The following is a 16,173-nucleotide window of genomic DNA, read 5'->3' on the forward strand; positions in this document are numbered from 1 at the left end:
AGCTACCAAATATGGTTCAGTAGAGTACTAAATAAGGGGGACAAAACCCTTTCAATTTGTTTAAGTAACTTCATTTTTCATTATTTACTGAGAAAATAAGTGTCTGTTTTAAAAATGTAATATCCTAGTGAGGGTGATACAAATCCCAGATCATGACTGCAGCTGCAGACACATTTCAGCATGTAGTGTATGTTTTAAAAACCAAATTGATAAGAAAAACAGTATTCGGACTGTTTTTTATTGTTGTTCGCAATTACAGTTTTTTTTTATATTCAATCTTCCAAAAATATGCATAAGGTGGACTGACCACTATAAACAACCCAGAGATGTGAGTGGGAATGGATGTTTTTGAAAAAATGCAGTGTAAATTGTGAGTCATAGAGACCCAGGTTTGTGCCTTTCAAAACAATGTGCAATCAATTCAAATTGCAACAAGTGGACTCCAATTCAGTTCTAGACACATTTTAAAGACAAACAGGATGCACCTGACAACAATTAAGATAGTCTCTCAAAAAGATATGAATACTTTTGCAAAAATAATAATAATAATAAAATAAATAAATAAATAAATCTGTCATGGTGGCTCTGGTTTTCACAGAATCAGGCGCAATGCACCCCAGACAAGAGACCAATCCATTATGCCAAGTTCACACTACACGACTTTCCAAGTCGTGAAGTTTCACACGACACGACTGATCGGCAATAGGGGATTACACCCTACATGATCTATCACAGGCAGGAATCGCAGGCGAGTCTCCCAAACTACGTTTTGTCACAAAAACACATGCAAGAAGTTACGAGGGGTTTAATGACACCATGTCTAATAATGCACATCAACAATTAGCGAGCGATCAAAGTTGTTTATGCACTGATGTGCAGCGTAAAAGCAAATAGGAAAAATAAATGAATCTGAGTGGATTGGGCTACATGACCAGCAGAGACTGTCTGTTCTGTAGCGAGCTGGAGGTAAATAAATAATTTTTGCAATGCAGCATGGGTATTATGGTTTGGCGTGGACAATAAGGTCACAAAAACTGTGTGGTATGGCTGACAAGGGATGCCAGGAAAAGTGAGCCATTTGAGGTGTTCTATTGGAAATCGGGGTGCAAAGTTATTTTTTTTTTTTTTTATTAGTCCTCCTGTTCTTACGTAGTTTGTGTTTGGTGGTGTTTTCATAATTAAGAGCAGGTGGGAAACGCAACGATTGATTGGCGCTGTATGTTGACTGGGACGATAAAAGCCCCGGGGTTACCTGTACCGTTGACTTCCACTTTCGGCAAACAAAGGAGGAGCCGGGATGTTTGGCGTGTGTGACTGTCGCGGCTGTGGCAGCCGGGTTTGGTGTTTTTACGAGTAAATTCGAAGTGAATCTCTTCAGGAGATATAAGCAGCTCTCCAGCCTCACTTATGTGTTGGTCTTTGGATGCCACTGACTAACCGGTTTCGCTTTCATGGCTGTGGGAGCCGGGTTTGGTGTTTTTACGAGTACATTCGAAGTGAATCTCTTCAGGAGATATAAGCAGCTCTCCAGCCTCACTTATGTGTTGGTCTTTGGATGCCACTGACTAACCGGTTTCGCTTTCATGGCTGTGGGAGCCGGGTTTGGTGTTTATAAGAGTAAATTTGAAGTGAATCTCTTCAGGAGATACAGGTACAGTGGTGTTCAAAAAAATAGCAGTCCAACACCATTAACTTGATAAATCAAAGTTTTTAGTAGAAATGCTATTTCTACATAGCAAAAAATTTACTTGAAAGTGTAGTAGAGTAATGAAAACAAAACAAACCCAACAATTAGGACATGCATGCCGTTCATTCTGAGTAATCGAAGCATTGATTGAAAGGGGGTTGTTCAAAATAATAGCAGTGAGGAGTTCAATTGGTGAAGTCACTCATTCTGCAGAAGAACTGGTGTCAATTTTGGCCCTTATTTAAGGTAGGAGGGGGGCAAATGTTGCACAGGTTGGTCATAGCGCATTTCCTTCTGAAATACTGGGTAAAATGGGTTGTTCCAGACATTGTTCTGATGAACAGCATACTTTGATTAAAAAGTTGATTTTAGAGGGAAAAAACATACAGAGAAGTGCAGCAAATGATAGGCTGCTCAGCTAAAATGATCTCAAATGCCTTAAAGTGACAACCAAAATCTGAAAGATGCAGAAGGAAGCGTGGAACTACTGTTTGAATGGATCAAAGAATAGCCAGAATGGCAAAGGTTCAGCCAGTGATCACCTCCAGAAAGATCAAGGAACATCTGAAGTTACCAGTGAGTACAGAAGATGATTAAATGAAGCCAATTTACCAGCAAGAACTCCTTGCAAAGTCCCGTTGTTAAGAAAAAGACGTGTCCTGAATGGGTTCAAATTTCCCAAAGAACACATTGACTGGTCCAAAGAGAAATGGCTCAACATTTTGTGGACTGGTGAAAGCAAAATTTTTCTTTTTGGGTCAAGTGGCCATAGACAGTATGTCAGATGACCCTCGAGCACTGAATTCGAGCCAAAGTACACTGTGAAGACAGTAAAGCATGGTGGTACAAAACTATGATATGAGGATGTTTTTCATACCATGGTGTTACGTCTATTTATCGCATACGAGGGATCATGGATCAGTTTAAATATATATATATACCTGTTCAGAGGTGCCAGAAGTTGGTCGACTCCATGCAACACAGATCTTGGAAACAATTGTTATGCCACTAAATATTAGTTCAGTAATTTAAAGTAAAGTAAAACCTCAAACATTTTCAGTTTATAGATAAATTTTTGAGTTTTTAAAGAAAAATGCTGGCACTGCTATTATTTTGAACAGCCTAAAATTCTTTTTTCTTAACTTCCTGTAAAGGATTAACACAAACTGGCTAAATGTTGTTAATGTTTTGATTTAGAATTAAAAGTGTAGTATTTTCAGTGCATTTGCATTTATGGAAATAAAAGTTATTATAATTTCACTTTTTTAAAATCACTGCAATTTTTTTGAACCCTACTGTATAAGCAGCTCTCCAGCCTCGCTTATGTGTTGGTCTTTGGATGCCACTGACTAACCGGTTTCGCTTTCATGGCTGTGGGAGCTGGGTTTGGTGTTTTTAAGAGTAAATTTGAAGTGAATCTCTTCAGGAGATACAGGTATAAGCAGGTCTCCAGCCTCGCTTATGTGTTGGTCTTTGGATGCCACTGACTAACTGGCTTCACCATCACGGCTTTGGTAAGTGTAGTTATGTTTTATATAGGCTGTTTGAGTCAATAGCGGCTGACTCGGACGGGTTCACGCCGGCCTTAGACGTGGTTTAGTGATGGTTACATGTGGCTAAGGCGGTTAATGGTGAGTTATGTGTTTGTAATTTTAGTATAGAGTTTGACCGCAGTTTCCCCTGACGTCACTGTCCGCACGCGGTTGATTATACCTGTGCAGCAATTAGGTGGGTGTTTTATATTTGTACCTCCTGTTTTAATATTTCTTGTTTAATTGTTAGAGTAACCATTGCTTGAATGTAGGTATTTAGGTAGGTAGACATTTATATGTATATTTGGTTATGTGTATGTTTATCTTATTTTATAGTATTTATGTGTATAAGTTTCTATGTATATTTGAGTTAGTCTGTGTTGAGTATTAAATAAGGTTATAGTATTATTTATAAATGCTATGCTTTCTTTAACAGAGGTTTGTTAATGGTTACGTTTTAAGTGACAAGAATGTATTGTGAAAATTTAAAGTGTGTTTTGTATTATCTGTTGCAGTGGAGCCGGGCCTGGTTGCCTGTGGGCCACTGTTTTTCCCAGACTGTTTTTCCCCTGTAAAATTAGTTTTGTTAGTGATGTGTAAACTTACTGAGCCACCAATGTTAACTGTATAGTTTTAAGTGATTGTATAAGTTTTAAGTGATTGTATATTTCAATGCTATTTCTAGTGCAATATTACTTAATTGGCTTTACAGGCTTTAAATAATTTTGTGAAGTCACAGTGTACTGACCCAGGGCTTTCCTTTATTGTATTTTTCTTTTGTTTGAGTGAGCACTTATCACCTCTGTTTGACTTAGGCTTGCTTTTGGGTAGTGGTTATTTTTATTTCTTTGGTTTGTATTTTGCTTGATTTGTGTATATTCTTTCTGATTGGGTTGCTTATTTAAGGTTAAATTATAGAGGTGTTTATGTGCTACACTCTTTCAGTAGTTTGTTTTTATTTTGCTCTTGGGGTCAGACCTTTATAACGTACTGTGGCACTTTAGTAGTCTATTTATAACTTCCATGATTGTTGCGAGAATTGACTAAATAAAGTACGTTTTCGTGTTAAACTGCCTTATCTCTCATTTATTAGAGAAACCTCGCAGGGACCCCCTACCCTTTATAAAAAAAAAGTGAGTAAGTACCTCCTCTTCCACCAGCAGACCCCACCACATTTGTAAAGCTTGTGTGTGCGCCGATGTGTTCTGATAGAAACTATGTTATGCCCCTGTCCCACGTTTTCACACTCCTCCCCCAGGTTTCCCCTCAACCCTAATCCTGCATTCTCATTGGCTGTGGTTTGACATAGCACTCGCTGCCACTCACAATGCCTTTGACACTACACAATTTTGAATCGGCGACTGGTCCAGATATTTAACATGCTAGATATTTTTCTTCAGTCGCCGAGCGCTCGCCGCTCAGATCGAGTTGTTGAACAGTTCACACATAGCGATCGAGAGCAGAGTTTCAATCCCCAAGCGAACGCCGAGTTGCCACACCTAGCGGCGAAGTCGGTGAGCAAAAATCAGGGCAAAAATCGTGTAGTGTGAACTAGGCATTACAGGGCCTCAGCCACCACCTAGACATGGTCAATCATGTTCGTATGTAAGCAATGTATGGTCTAGCGCCACTGAGGATTCGAACCCTAGATCCCAGTGGTAGTGGGCTAATGTAATTTATTGCTGCAAAACCTGAGCACTTGATTTTTAATATATATTTTTTTGAAACTCTAAAAGTATTTTACACTTCATTATTATGAGTAAATATGTGCAATACAATACCGTGCACAAAATGTCACTGTATTTACAGTGCTGCACACATTGGCCACACAAAAAAACTATAAGGGGAGAACACGCAGAGCACAATACAGCTTTGGATGTCCTGTTATATTATTATTATGAATGCTGTTTATTAATTAGTTGTGTTATTAAGTAGTTGTAACTAGTACCACTGTTGTTTTATTTGGGTAGGGTATTATACAGATCTAGAAGACATTATAGGAGTAAAAAACAGCCTCAAACAAACAATGTTTGGTCCACTAAAACAAAAATAGTGTTTCTATATCGTTTACAGTGCGTAGCAAATGAGGCACAGAAGCTTACTCCTACTACTCCACACCAACATGTAATGTGCTACACTCTTTCAGTAGTTTGTTTTTATTTTGCTCTTGGGGTCAGACCTTTATAACATACTGTGGCACTTTAGTAGTCTATTTATAACTTCCATGATTGTTGCGAGAATTGACTAAATAAAGTACGTTTTTGTGTTAAACTGCCTTATCTCTCATTTATTAGAGAAACCTCGCAGGGACCCCCTACCCTTTATAAAAAAAAAGTGAGTAAGTACCTTCTCTTCCACCAGCAGACCCCACCACATTTGTAAAGCTTGTGTGTGCGCCGATGTGTTCTGATAGAAACTATGTTATGCCCCTGTCCCACGTTTTCACACTCCTCCCCCAGGTTTCCCCTCAACCCTAATCCTGCATTCTCATTGGCTGTGGTTTGACATAGCACTCGCTGCCACTCACAATGCCTTTGACACTACACAATTTTGAATCGGCGACTGGTCCAGATATTTAACATGCTAGATATTTTTCTTCAGTCGCCGAGCGCTCGCCGCTCAGATCGAGTTGTTGAACAGTTCACACATAGCGATCGAGAGCAGAGTTTCAATCCCCAAGCGAACGCCGAGTTGCCACACCTAGCGGCGAAGTCGGTGAGCAAAAATCAGGGCAAAAATCGTGTAGTGTGAACTAGGCATTATAGGGCCTCAGCCACCACCTAGACATGGTCAATCATGTTCGTATGTAAGCAATGTATGGTCTAGCGCCACTGAGGATTCGAACCCTAGATCCCAGTGGTAGTGGGCTAATGTAATTTATTGCTGCAAAACCTGAGCACTTGATTTTTAATATATATTTTTTTGAAACTCTAAAAGTATTTTACACTTCATTATTATGAGTAAATATGTGCAATACAATACCGTGCACAAAATGTCACTGTATTTACAGTGCTGCACACATTGGCCACACAAAAAAACTATAAGGGGAGAACACGCAGAGCACAATACAGCTTTGGATGTCCTGTTATATTATTATTATGAATGCTGTTTATTAATTAGTTGTGTTATTAAGTAGTTGTAACTAGTACCACTGTTGTTTTATTTGGGTAGGGTATTATACAGATCTAGAAGACATTATAGGAGTAAAAAACAGCCTCAAACAAACAATGTTTGGTCCACTAAAACAAAAATAGTGTTTCTATATCGTTTACAGTGTGTAGCAAATGAGGCACAGAAGCTTACTCCTACTACTCCACACCAACATGTAATGCCTTCTAAATTCACAGCAAATTGCAGTTCAGGTTATTTTCAAAAAGGCAGCCAAAACTAGGCCACAATGATTGAAAGGGTATTATTGAAGATGCACTCTGTGCCTGAAATGATGGTCCTCAATTGTAAATAGATTTCAGAAAAATCACAGAGAAAATGAAGTCTGACTTTTGTAAACATGAGGCATCTAAACCTGGCATTTATAGCTCATTCAAGCAGTTCAGTAATGTTGTAACTTTTACTCTATTCTGCTTAAACCTGGACACATGCACAATACTGGAAAACAGTTTGCAGAATGTAATGTAAAATTAATAACTCACAGCAGTATACAATCATTTATAACAGTGCTTCAGATTATTATTTGAATTCAAGGCCTCCACAGCAAAGTAATGAGCACTTTTCTTTCTGTGGAAGTCTAATAATTAACAGATGTGGTCGCACATCATCTTCATGTCTTCACCAACACACACAAAATTACTATTAGTCTGAAATATCCAGTAATACTTTGTAAACCCCTCTTTTACCTATATGATGTTTGTTTGTTTATTGGGATTTTAACATCATGTTTTACAGTGCCTGTCTTTGGTAGTTACTCATTACACAAGATTCACCAGTTCACAAGGTTATATCGAACACAGTCATGGACAATTTTGTATCTCCAGTTCACCTCACTTGCATGTCTTTGGACTGTGGGAGGAAACCGGAGCACCCGGAGGAAACCCACATGGACACAGGGAGAACATGCAAACTCCACACAGAAAGAACCCGGATTTACCTAGAGGATAAAATTTCTCATCTGAAATTGAAGTCCCCCTGAACAGGTTATTTTAATTTAGAATTATCTAGATTGTTTATTGTGGTGTTCTTTTTTTTATATTACAAGCCGTAGCCTAGTGGTTAAGGTACTGGACTTGTAATCAGAAGGTCGCTGGTTCAAGCCCCACCATGGCCAGGTTGCTGTTGTTGGGCCCTTGAGCAAGGCCCATAACCCTCAGTTGCTCAGACTGTATACTGTAACTGTCATGTAAGTCGCTTTGGATAAAGGCGTCTGCTAAATGCTGAAAATGTAATATAAATGTAAAAAATACTAAATATAGCCTAGTCTTTTTTTAATGTTATTAAAACACCATTATTAATAACCATATATTAATTTATTAATTCATTCCTCCCTTGCTTTTTCACTCCCTTCCTCCATCCTTTCTTCCTAAATCTTTAGCAACTGTTATATCCTGATCCTGGCAACATCCATAAAACATAAAACAAGGCATTAATACACCCTGGACAGAATGCCAATTCAGCACACACCCACATCTCTGAGTTATTTATACTAGCCAATCCACCTTATGCATGTTTTTGAATTAATTAAACAAAGGGAAAAAAAAGAACATGTCTAGAACTAATGTTTGAACCCAAAGCATCAAGACCCTGCTGCTCTGCAGTACCCACATTCCTGCTGTGACTCAGTGCTGCCCTATGAGTATTGCTGAATATCTAGTTTGGAAATCTCACATGATGTCTAAAATTGCAAACTGGCTACATTATATTAATTTTACACATTTTTATCCTTATTTTCTTATAAGAAAACAAACAACAACAATAATAATCATAATAATTATACAATAAAGAAATAAAAATACAAGTAAAGTAACTGAATAAAACAGATATGATTAGTACTTTGTAAAATACATGTATATGTATACGTTTGGCAGACTGTCTCACACAGAGTGAGAACTATGCTTGAATTGAACAGGAATGTCTACAGTTTTGTGTTCCAAATGTCATTTACTTGTACTACCTATAATATACACTATACAGCCTAAAGTATTTGGACTCATGATTATGAGCTTGGTGGACACCCTATTTCAAAAACAAATGGAACAACAGTCACTCTTTAGAGAAGGCTTTGCAGAAGACATTTAAGTATGTCTGTGAGACTTTAAGCCCATTCAGTCAAAAGAGCACTGGGCACTGATGTTGGTCAAGAAAGTCTCTAGTGATATTCCAGTTTATTTCAGAGCTGTTCAGTGGTGCTGAGGTCAGAGCTCTGTGCAGACCACTGGAGTTTCTTTAAACCAAGATTTTTTTAGCACAGGGGAACATTCATGTTGGAAGAGAAAAGGACCTCCCCTAAACCATTGCTGAAAAGTTGGAAGTATATAAATTCCATACCATAATGAATTTATTACACCAGTCAGCAATTATTGTGGCTGAAACACACACATTCAATAATTATAAGGTGTCCCAATAATTTTGTCCATATAGCTTAATAATAAATATCTAGGGCAGATGAAATCGTTTTATTTCATTTTATCATTTTTTTCTCATATATACGTATATATACAGTACATAGCATGTCACATAGAACTGAATCTGTACGTCCGGGCAGTTGTAGCCTAGTGGTTAAGGTACTGGACTAGTAATCAAAAGGTCGCTGGTTCAAGCCCCACCACTGCCAGGTTGTCTCTGTTGGGCCCTTGAGCAAGACCCTTAACCCTCAATTGCTTAGACAGTATACTGTCATGGTACTGTAAGTCGCTTTGGATAAAAGCGTCTGAAAATGTAAATGTAATATCATACTAACACAACTAACAGTAACAATGTCACTTTTTAGTGTGGTGATCCAAAAACAGTACATGTCATTGTTATTTGGCATCCCTGAGAATAAAGGTTTTAACTTTAGGTTGACTTTAAACATTGCATATTCTTGCCTAATATTATGATTTATCTCCACAATGCAGTAACTCATTTATTTATTTGTTTACCTAACAGATTGTTTTAATAAGGAATGGAATTGGAAAAAACCTGAATTGACTCATTTTAACCTTGGGGCAGCTTGCTTTTCCGTTTGTATAATTTAGGAGGTGCTAGAAAACCAAGGTGCCGGGAGGAAACCCATATGGACACAGGGGAAAACATGTGAAACATACCATACACTAACACAGGGGTTTTTAATCTTTTTGGAAATGCGCCCCCTTCCGTGTGCCAACTTTGAACTTGCGGCCCCCCCCCAAACCCAAACCCCCGCAAAAGTACATCAACGCTAAGTTCGCTAGTTCAGGATACTCTGCTTTGACTGACAGAAAACTCAGGTGTAACTTTTAGCTCCACGGGCAAAATGAGTCTGACTTGGTTACCGCTCTGTGGTAATAACCAGTTTATTTAAGCCTCCCACCTGTATGGAAAGCGAGTCACACAAGGTGTTCTGTTGTAGCTGGTGTTTATTTAAAATCACGGCATTCATTAATAACAGTAAAAACGGAGAAATGACTGAGGAGTGAGGTGCACAAGCTTCGCTTCATACAAATTGACTCCTGAATCACTTATAGTGATATTGTGAACAGAGCATCTCCCACTATATACCTCTCTTAAAGACAGACACACACACATATTCTATAACAGCAGTCATTGTTTTTGTCACCAATTTATCTTCACTGTTAGCCCTATTGTGTGTGTGTGTGTGTGTGTGTGTGTGTGATCAGCGAGACTAATCAAATATGTCTCTTGTGGGTGAAAAATGAATTGCTTTAGTTTTAGAAGTAAAAAAAAATTCATAATGTCACGCCCCCCTGGACACTAACATACAATAACAGAAGGTGAGAATGGAACCCAGGTCCCCATACTGCCTGCTGTGCCACCATGCCATTTTAGCTTAATTATGCATATATGCATATCATTTATATACATAAGCAAGCTGCTTTATTTCAAGAAAGTGATCATTACAGTGACATAGCCAAGTCATAATCAAAGTATAGAGCAGTGACGTCTGTTACCTCTGGTTTCCATGGCAACTTCTTATACTTCTTTGAGAGAAACTTCAGTATCTCAGAATGATCCCTCTCAGCAGCACCAGTGTGAAGCTCATCCTCCTAAAAGAGACAGACAAAAAGACAATAACAGGTTTAACTGCATGATCGAATAAAAAATGTGCAATTTGATCTTCTGTTTTACTGCCATTATTTTACAGTTTGTAGAACTGTGAATTGAATTACTATAACATTTCTTAACGGGTATCAGTCTGCAAAGTAAAGTCATGCAAATAATTATAAGAAACAGTAACCACTATGCCACACGTGAAATTATGCTCAACTGATTTTAATACTCCAGGCTCCAAGAGGGTATTATAGTGATCATGAAAGCTTAATGAAGGTGTCATTCTTTTCGAGTAAAAGGCAAAAACTGCTGTTAGATTACACAGTATGTGTGCTATGCTTAGAAATTTATCCAGATTATGTAGAAACACCTGGAGTAATAGGTATGGAATATCAATGAGGTTAATTAATTCTCCTTGTTAAAGCGTAAACAGGCCTGATGTGAAAATGAGAGTCTGGGGCTCATTTTTCATGTAGGGTTATCCACCGGCACAGTGAAAACGAGCCCCACCACAAATCAAATTTTAATTTTCTCAACCCGGCAATATGAAAGATAATGACCTGAGCGAGCTGGATCATAACTCTTCTACATCTCTGATTCCAATCTAAAAACTAATGAGCATGTATAAAGCATTGTCGTAGGTTTGAATATCTTCGTCTTTATATTACAACACCTGTCCAAATTAAAACGGTTAGAACAGAACTGTTAGGCATCATTTCAGGCGTGATAAACTTTCACATAAGGTTTTTATTTCATTCTGGGGTTTTTCTGCTCTTAAAAGACAGGAATATTATCTGCCTCATATACATGTACATATACAACCTGCTCTAGTGGCATTTGTTAGGAGGAAATTTCACTGTGTACAAATGGGGCCTGGTGATACTGAATTTAAATGAATGGACCAGACACCACAACTGCTTTCAGCACAATTGAATCACACATTTTGGGATTCAGTATTGCTGCTAGACTAAAGCTATTTACTTTTTAGTTTTTGGTATTGGCTGCCATACATGCTACACAGATTTGGGCTGTAATAATTGTAACTCAATGGACTGTTTTAAAACAAACATCACACTTCACTGTATAATAACAAAATAAAAAGACAGAATCTGGCCTTTTATTCAATCACCAATTGCTGTACCATGACAGCAGTCTAATATGCTAACCGGTCATTCAGTGGGTAGCACTGTTGCATCACAGCAAGAAGGTCCTGGGTCTGGGTCCTTTCTGTGTGGAATTTGCATATTCTCCCCGTGTCTGCGTGGGTTTACTCCGGGAACTCCGGTTTCCTCCCACAGTCCAAAGAACTGTTTTTGAAAAGGGGTTTGAAAACAAGGGTCAAGGGAAAATATAAGGATCAAACCCTGGTGCTCAAGATCTATGTTGTTGTGAGTTACTCATTTTACAAGTTGTGCCACTGCACTGCACTTTCAGTTGTGTATTACTTTAAATTTAGGCTTCTGTTGTATAAAGTCTCATGAGCATGACAAGACAAGTCAAGACTCCTATGCTGAAGTCCCATGCTTCTTTACCAGTGACAAAAAAAAGTAAGCTTTCAAGCATTTAGCAAGCTGATCTGATTTTCTTTGGCATGACAGGAGACGATTAGTGCATTTAAATGAGCACATTCATGTAGAGTATTTTCCCTGATCTTGGTATTTTAATAAGGGCAACTCAACAGAGATGTTCCTGGAGCAGTTGTTAGCACTGACTAATTAAAAATGAAATGTGAATAATGTGCAGGGTGGCATTCAACTCTCAGAAACAAACACAAAAAAATATGTGGGTTTCTTAAAAACCAACCACCCTCACATGTTGGATTTGTTTGCATAATGTATCAGTATTGGATGACACTTGATGAACTTTGATATTAAACTTGGATAAAAAAAAAAAAAAAAAAGGTCCCTTCATGCGTCACTTTATCCTTGTTCAGGGTGACATTTAAACTTTGTTGGCTGGTGTCGTTGGCAGCTATAAGACAGAAACAGTACCTGATCTATCACGATAGAACTCTAGGAACTAAGCAGTTTAAAGTTGTGTGGGTTTATAGCTCTGCTGCAGAGAACATTACATTTTCCTAAATATTTTTGCTGCTGCCGCTCAGGTGGCGCAGCGGTAAGAACACACGCTGGAACCAGAGCTGGGATCTCAAATACATCGTATCGGATCTCAGCGCGGCCTGCCGTCTAAGGCTGAGCGGCCACATGAACAACGATTGGCCTGTTGTTCAGATATGGGCGGGACTAAGCCGGATGGGGTCTCTCTCTCATGACTGGTGCAATTACAACCTCTGCTGGCTGATTGATGGCACCTGCACAGAGATGAAAAAAGAGTGCTCTCAGAGTGTGTCTCTCCGTACACAACGCTGAGCTGCACTGCACTCCTCAAAGTGTAGGTGATAAGACGCATACGGCATGCTGTCCACGTGTCAGAGGGGGCGTGGGTTAGCTTCGTTCTCCTCAATCAGAGCAGGGATCGGCATTGGTGGAGAGGAAGCATGACGCAATCGGGCAATTGGACGCGCTAAAAAGGGACAAAAAAGGGGAGAAAATGCATCAAAATCTCAGCTCTGGTGTGCTAGCTTGTTTTACCACTGCACCGCCGGAGCGCTCCGTGATACCTGTTTTTAAGCAGCTTCTAATTAATGGAAGACTTGTATTTGTAGTGTATGAAATAAATACTCTAGATAAACCAGTAAGACTTTATTTTTTCTAACCTTGACAAAAGATCAATGATTCATGCACTTTGTAAGTGCAGTCAGATTCGTGACTGCACTTCACTGCAGTGACTCAAAACTGTACCATCTGTTTTTAAACACGTCATTACCCAGATGAAATTCTCATTTTGACTTTAGGAAAATAAACCTAACTGTGCTTAACAAAATGAATAGATAAAAGTAAGTGTCAAACATAACATTTGACAAGTACAAATTGCAGGGCTTTATATGCTGTCTGCAGGGAACGTTGACAAGTCTGCAAGCAAAAAGGATTAGTCATCAAATTATAGTGCTTAGTTAAAGAGAAGTGGGAATTCATTAAAAATGGCAGAGAACAGTTGGAAAATATCGCAAATAAAAACCCAACTGTTAAAAGGCTGAAAGAGTAGGACATTGCAATTAAAAAAACAATTACTTAAACATGGTTTTGAATATAATTAAAACAGTATTTCATTTTTTAATGCATTTTCTCCCTTTTCTCCTGATTTTTAGCACGTCCAATTTTTACCCATTTGCTTTATGATTCCTCTCTACTGGTGCTGACCCCCGCCCCTGATTAAGGAGAGCGAACTGACACATGCCCCCTCCGACACGTGAGCAGTAGCCGACTGCATCTTTTCACCTGCACGAGGCAAGTTCATATGCGAATCAGCCCTGTGCACAGAGAGATTCAAGATTCAACCAAGAGCCACACCCTGATCAGCATTATTCCTCTACTCTGTGCAGAAGCCATGAATCAGCCAGCAGAGTTCGTAATTGCATCAGTTATGAGGTCCCTATCTGACTCCCTACCGTCTATGGACAACAGTCAAACGTTGTTCATATAGCCACCCAGCCCAGCCGGATGGCAGAGCTGAGATTCGATACGATGTATTCAAAATCCCAGCTCTGGTCTGCTAGCGTATTTTACCGCTGCGCCACCTGAGTGGCTAAAACAGTATTATTAATGTTTTACCTGAAGAGTTTACACACTTACTGTAAATTTTATGGTTACAACACCTTCCAAAGGTGATATATTTAAATTACCATACACATTTTCACTAGAAGACAGGTCTGGACTGCAGACAGGCCAGTGTAGCACCTACATTTACATACTACAAAGTCACAATGTTATAACTCTGCAGATATTGGCATGGCATTATCTTACCGAAACAAAGAAGGATGTCCCTGTCCCTCTAGATGGCAGCACATGTTGCTCTACAATGCATATGTACAGCTCAGCATTAACTACGGTGGCCGAGAAGTGCAAAACAAATTTACATTTCAGAAAACAAAATAACAAAAAAACAAAAACAAATTTACAACGAAAGCAAAAACAAATTTACAAGTGCTTGGGTACCCAGTGTTTGTAAATTTGTTTTGGCATATGTAAAAGTGTTTCAGCACTTGTAAATTTGTTTTGGCATATGTAAAAGTGTTTCAGCACTTGTAAATTTGTTTTGGCATATGTAAAAGTGTTTCAGCACTTGTAAATTTGTTTTCGGCATATGTAAAAGTGTTTCAGCACTTGTAAATTTGTTTTGGCATATGTAAAAGTGTTTCAGCACTTGTAAATTTGTTTTGGCATATGTAAAAGTGTTTCAGCACTTGTAAATTTGTTTTGGCATATGTAAAAGTGTTTCAGCACTTGTAAATTTGTTTTCGGCATATGTAATTTTGTTTTCTAAAATGTAAATTAGTTTTGCACTTCTCGGCCGCACATTTCTGACGGAAAAGGTAGGGACAATAACACCGGAAGTGCGTGTTGCTTACCTGCTGTCAATCAAACTGTTTGTCAGCGGTAAAGTGAACGGAGTTTGTGATGGTGACGATAAACAAGGTTTTGTCTAGTTTGTGGAAATCATTTTATCCAGTTGATCCGCTATTGTTTTTCTTGTGGAAAGTTATTAGATTGTTTGAGACGGTTAGACGTGGCGTGTGCATCTCTATTTACCGTCCGCTCTTCTAAACATCTAAGGAATTCCCACAAGAACAACAAAAGCGAAATAATGAAAATAATTAACACAAAATGGACAAAACATTGTTTATTAGGGACGGAACATTTCATACCGAGGCTTTAAAGCTTGTTTCACTTTTGTAACACTGGACTCAGTGTATCGGAGCTTATATTAAAGCAGAATGTGCGGGACTGATGAAGCTTTGGTGCTGTGTTTTATCTCACTCACTATATAAGAGACAATCAAACCAGGGTTACCCACCGTCCTGTAACATACAGAATCCTTCTTTATCTGGAGACTAAACGCCGTGTTCTGTATTGAACTGATACAGGACGCTTTGTTCCGTATTTTTATCAATGGGAGACTGTGGGAATTATATTAAGTAGTATTCACTTTTATTCTTAGTAACGGTGTGTGTGCGCTGGTTATAGCAGCATAACCTGTTTAATACACCTCTGTATGAGTAGCGCAGTGGGCAGAGTGCGTTGTTTTGCCTAAAATATGGTTCTGACTTATTATTATAAAGAATAAAAATAATAAATGTTAAACACCATAAATAAAACCTTTGTTCTCATGACTGTGTAAGGTGCCCCCCCTCTCTTATATAGTGAGTGAGATAAAACACAGCACCAAAGCTTCATCAGTCCCGCACATGCTGCTGCTTTAATATAAGCTCCGATACACTGAGTCCAGTGTTACAAAAGTGAAACAAGCTTTAAAGCCTCGGTATCAAATGTTCCGTCCCTAATAAACAATGTTTTGTCCATTTTGTGTTAATTATTTTCATTATTTCGCTTTTGTTGTTCTTGTGGGAATTCCTTAGATGTTTAGAAGAGCGGACGGTAAATAGAGATGCACACGCCACGTCTAACCGTCTCAAACAATTTAATAACTTTCCACAAGAAAAACAATAGCGGATCAACTGGATAAAATGATTTCCACAAACTAGACAAAACCTTGTTTATCGTCACCATCACAAACTCCGTTCACTTTACCGCTGAGAAACAGTTTGATTGAAAGCTGGTAAGCAACACGCACTTCCGGTGTTATTGTCCCTACCTTTTCCGTCAGAAATGTGCGGCCAAGAAGTGCAAAACAAAT

General features: G+C 38.6%; 1 protein-coding gene across 1 annotated transcript in view; it reads right to left on the reverse strand.

The window, feature by feature from the left end:
- b4galnt4a (beta-1,4-N-acetyl-galactosaminyl transferase 4a) overlaps positions 1-16,173 on the reverse strand; it is a 277,540-nt gene that overhangs the window by 119,304 nt on the left and 142,063 nt on the right. The window contains exon 3 of the mRNA XM_062997332.1: positions 10,320-10,415. Within this exon, the coding sequence (XP_062853402.1) occupies positions 10,320-10,415 (96 nt within the window). The remainder of the gene's footprint in view (positions 1-10,319; positions 10,416-16,173) is intronic.

This window comes from Trichomycterus rosablanca, chromosome 1 (genome assembly GCF_030014385.1).
Source record: "Trichomycterus rosablanca isolate fTriRos1 chromosome 1, fTriRos1.hap1, whole genome shotgun sequence".
Taxonomy (NCBI): Eukaryota; Metazoa; Chordata; class Actinopteri; order Siluriformes; family Trichomycteridae; genus Trichomycterus; species Trichomycterus rosablanca.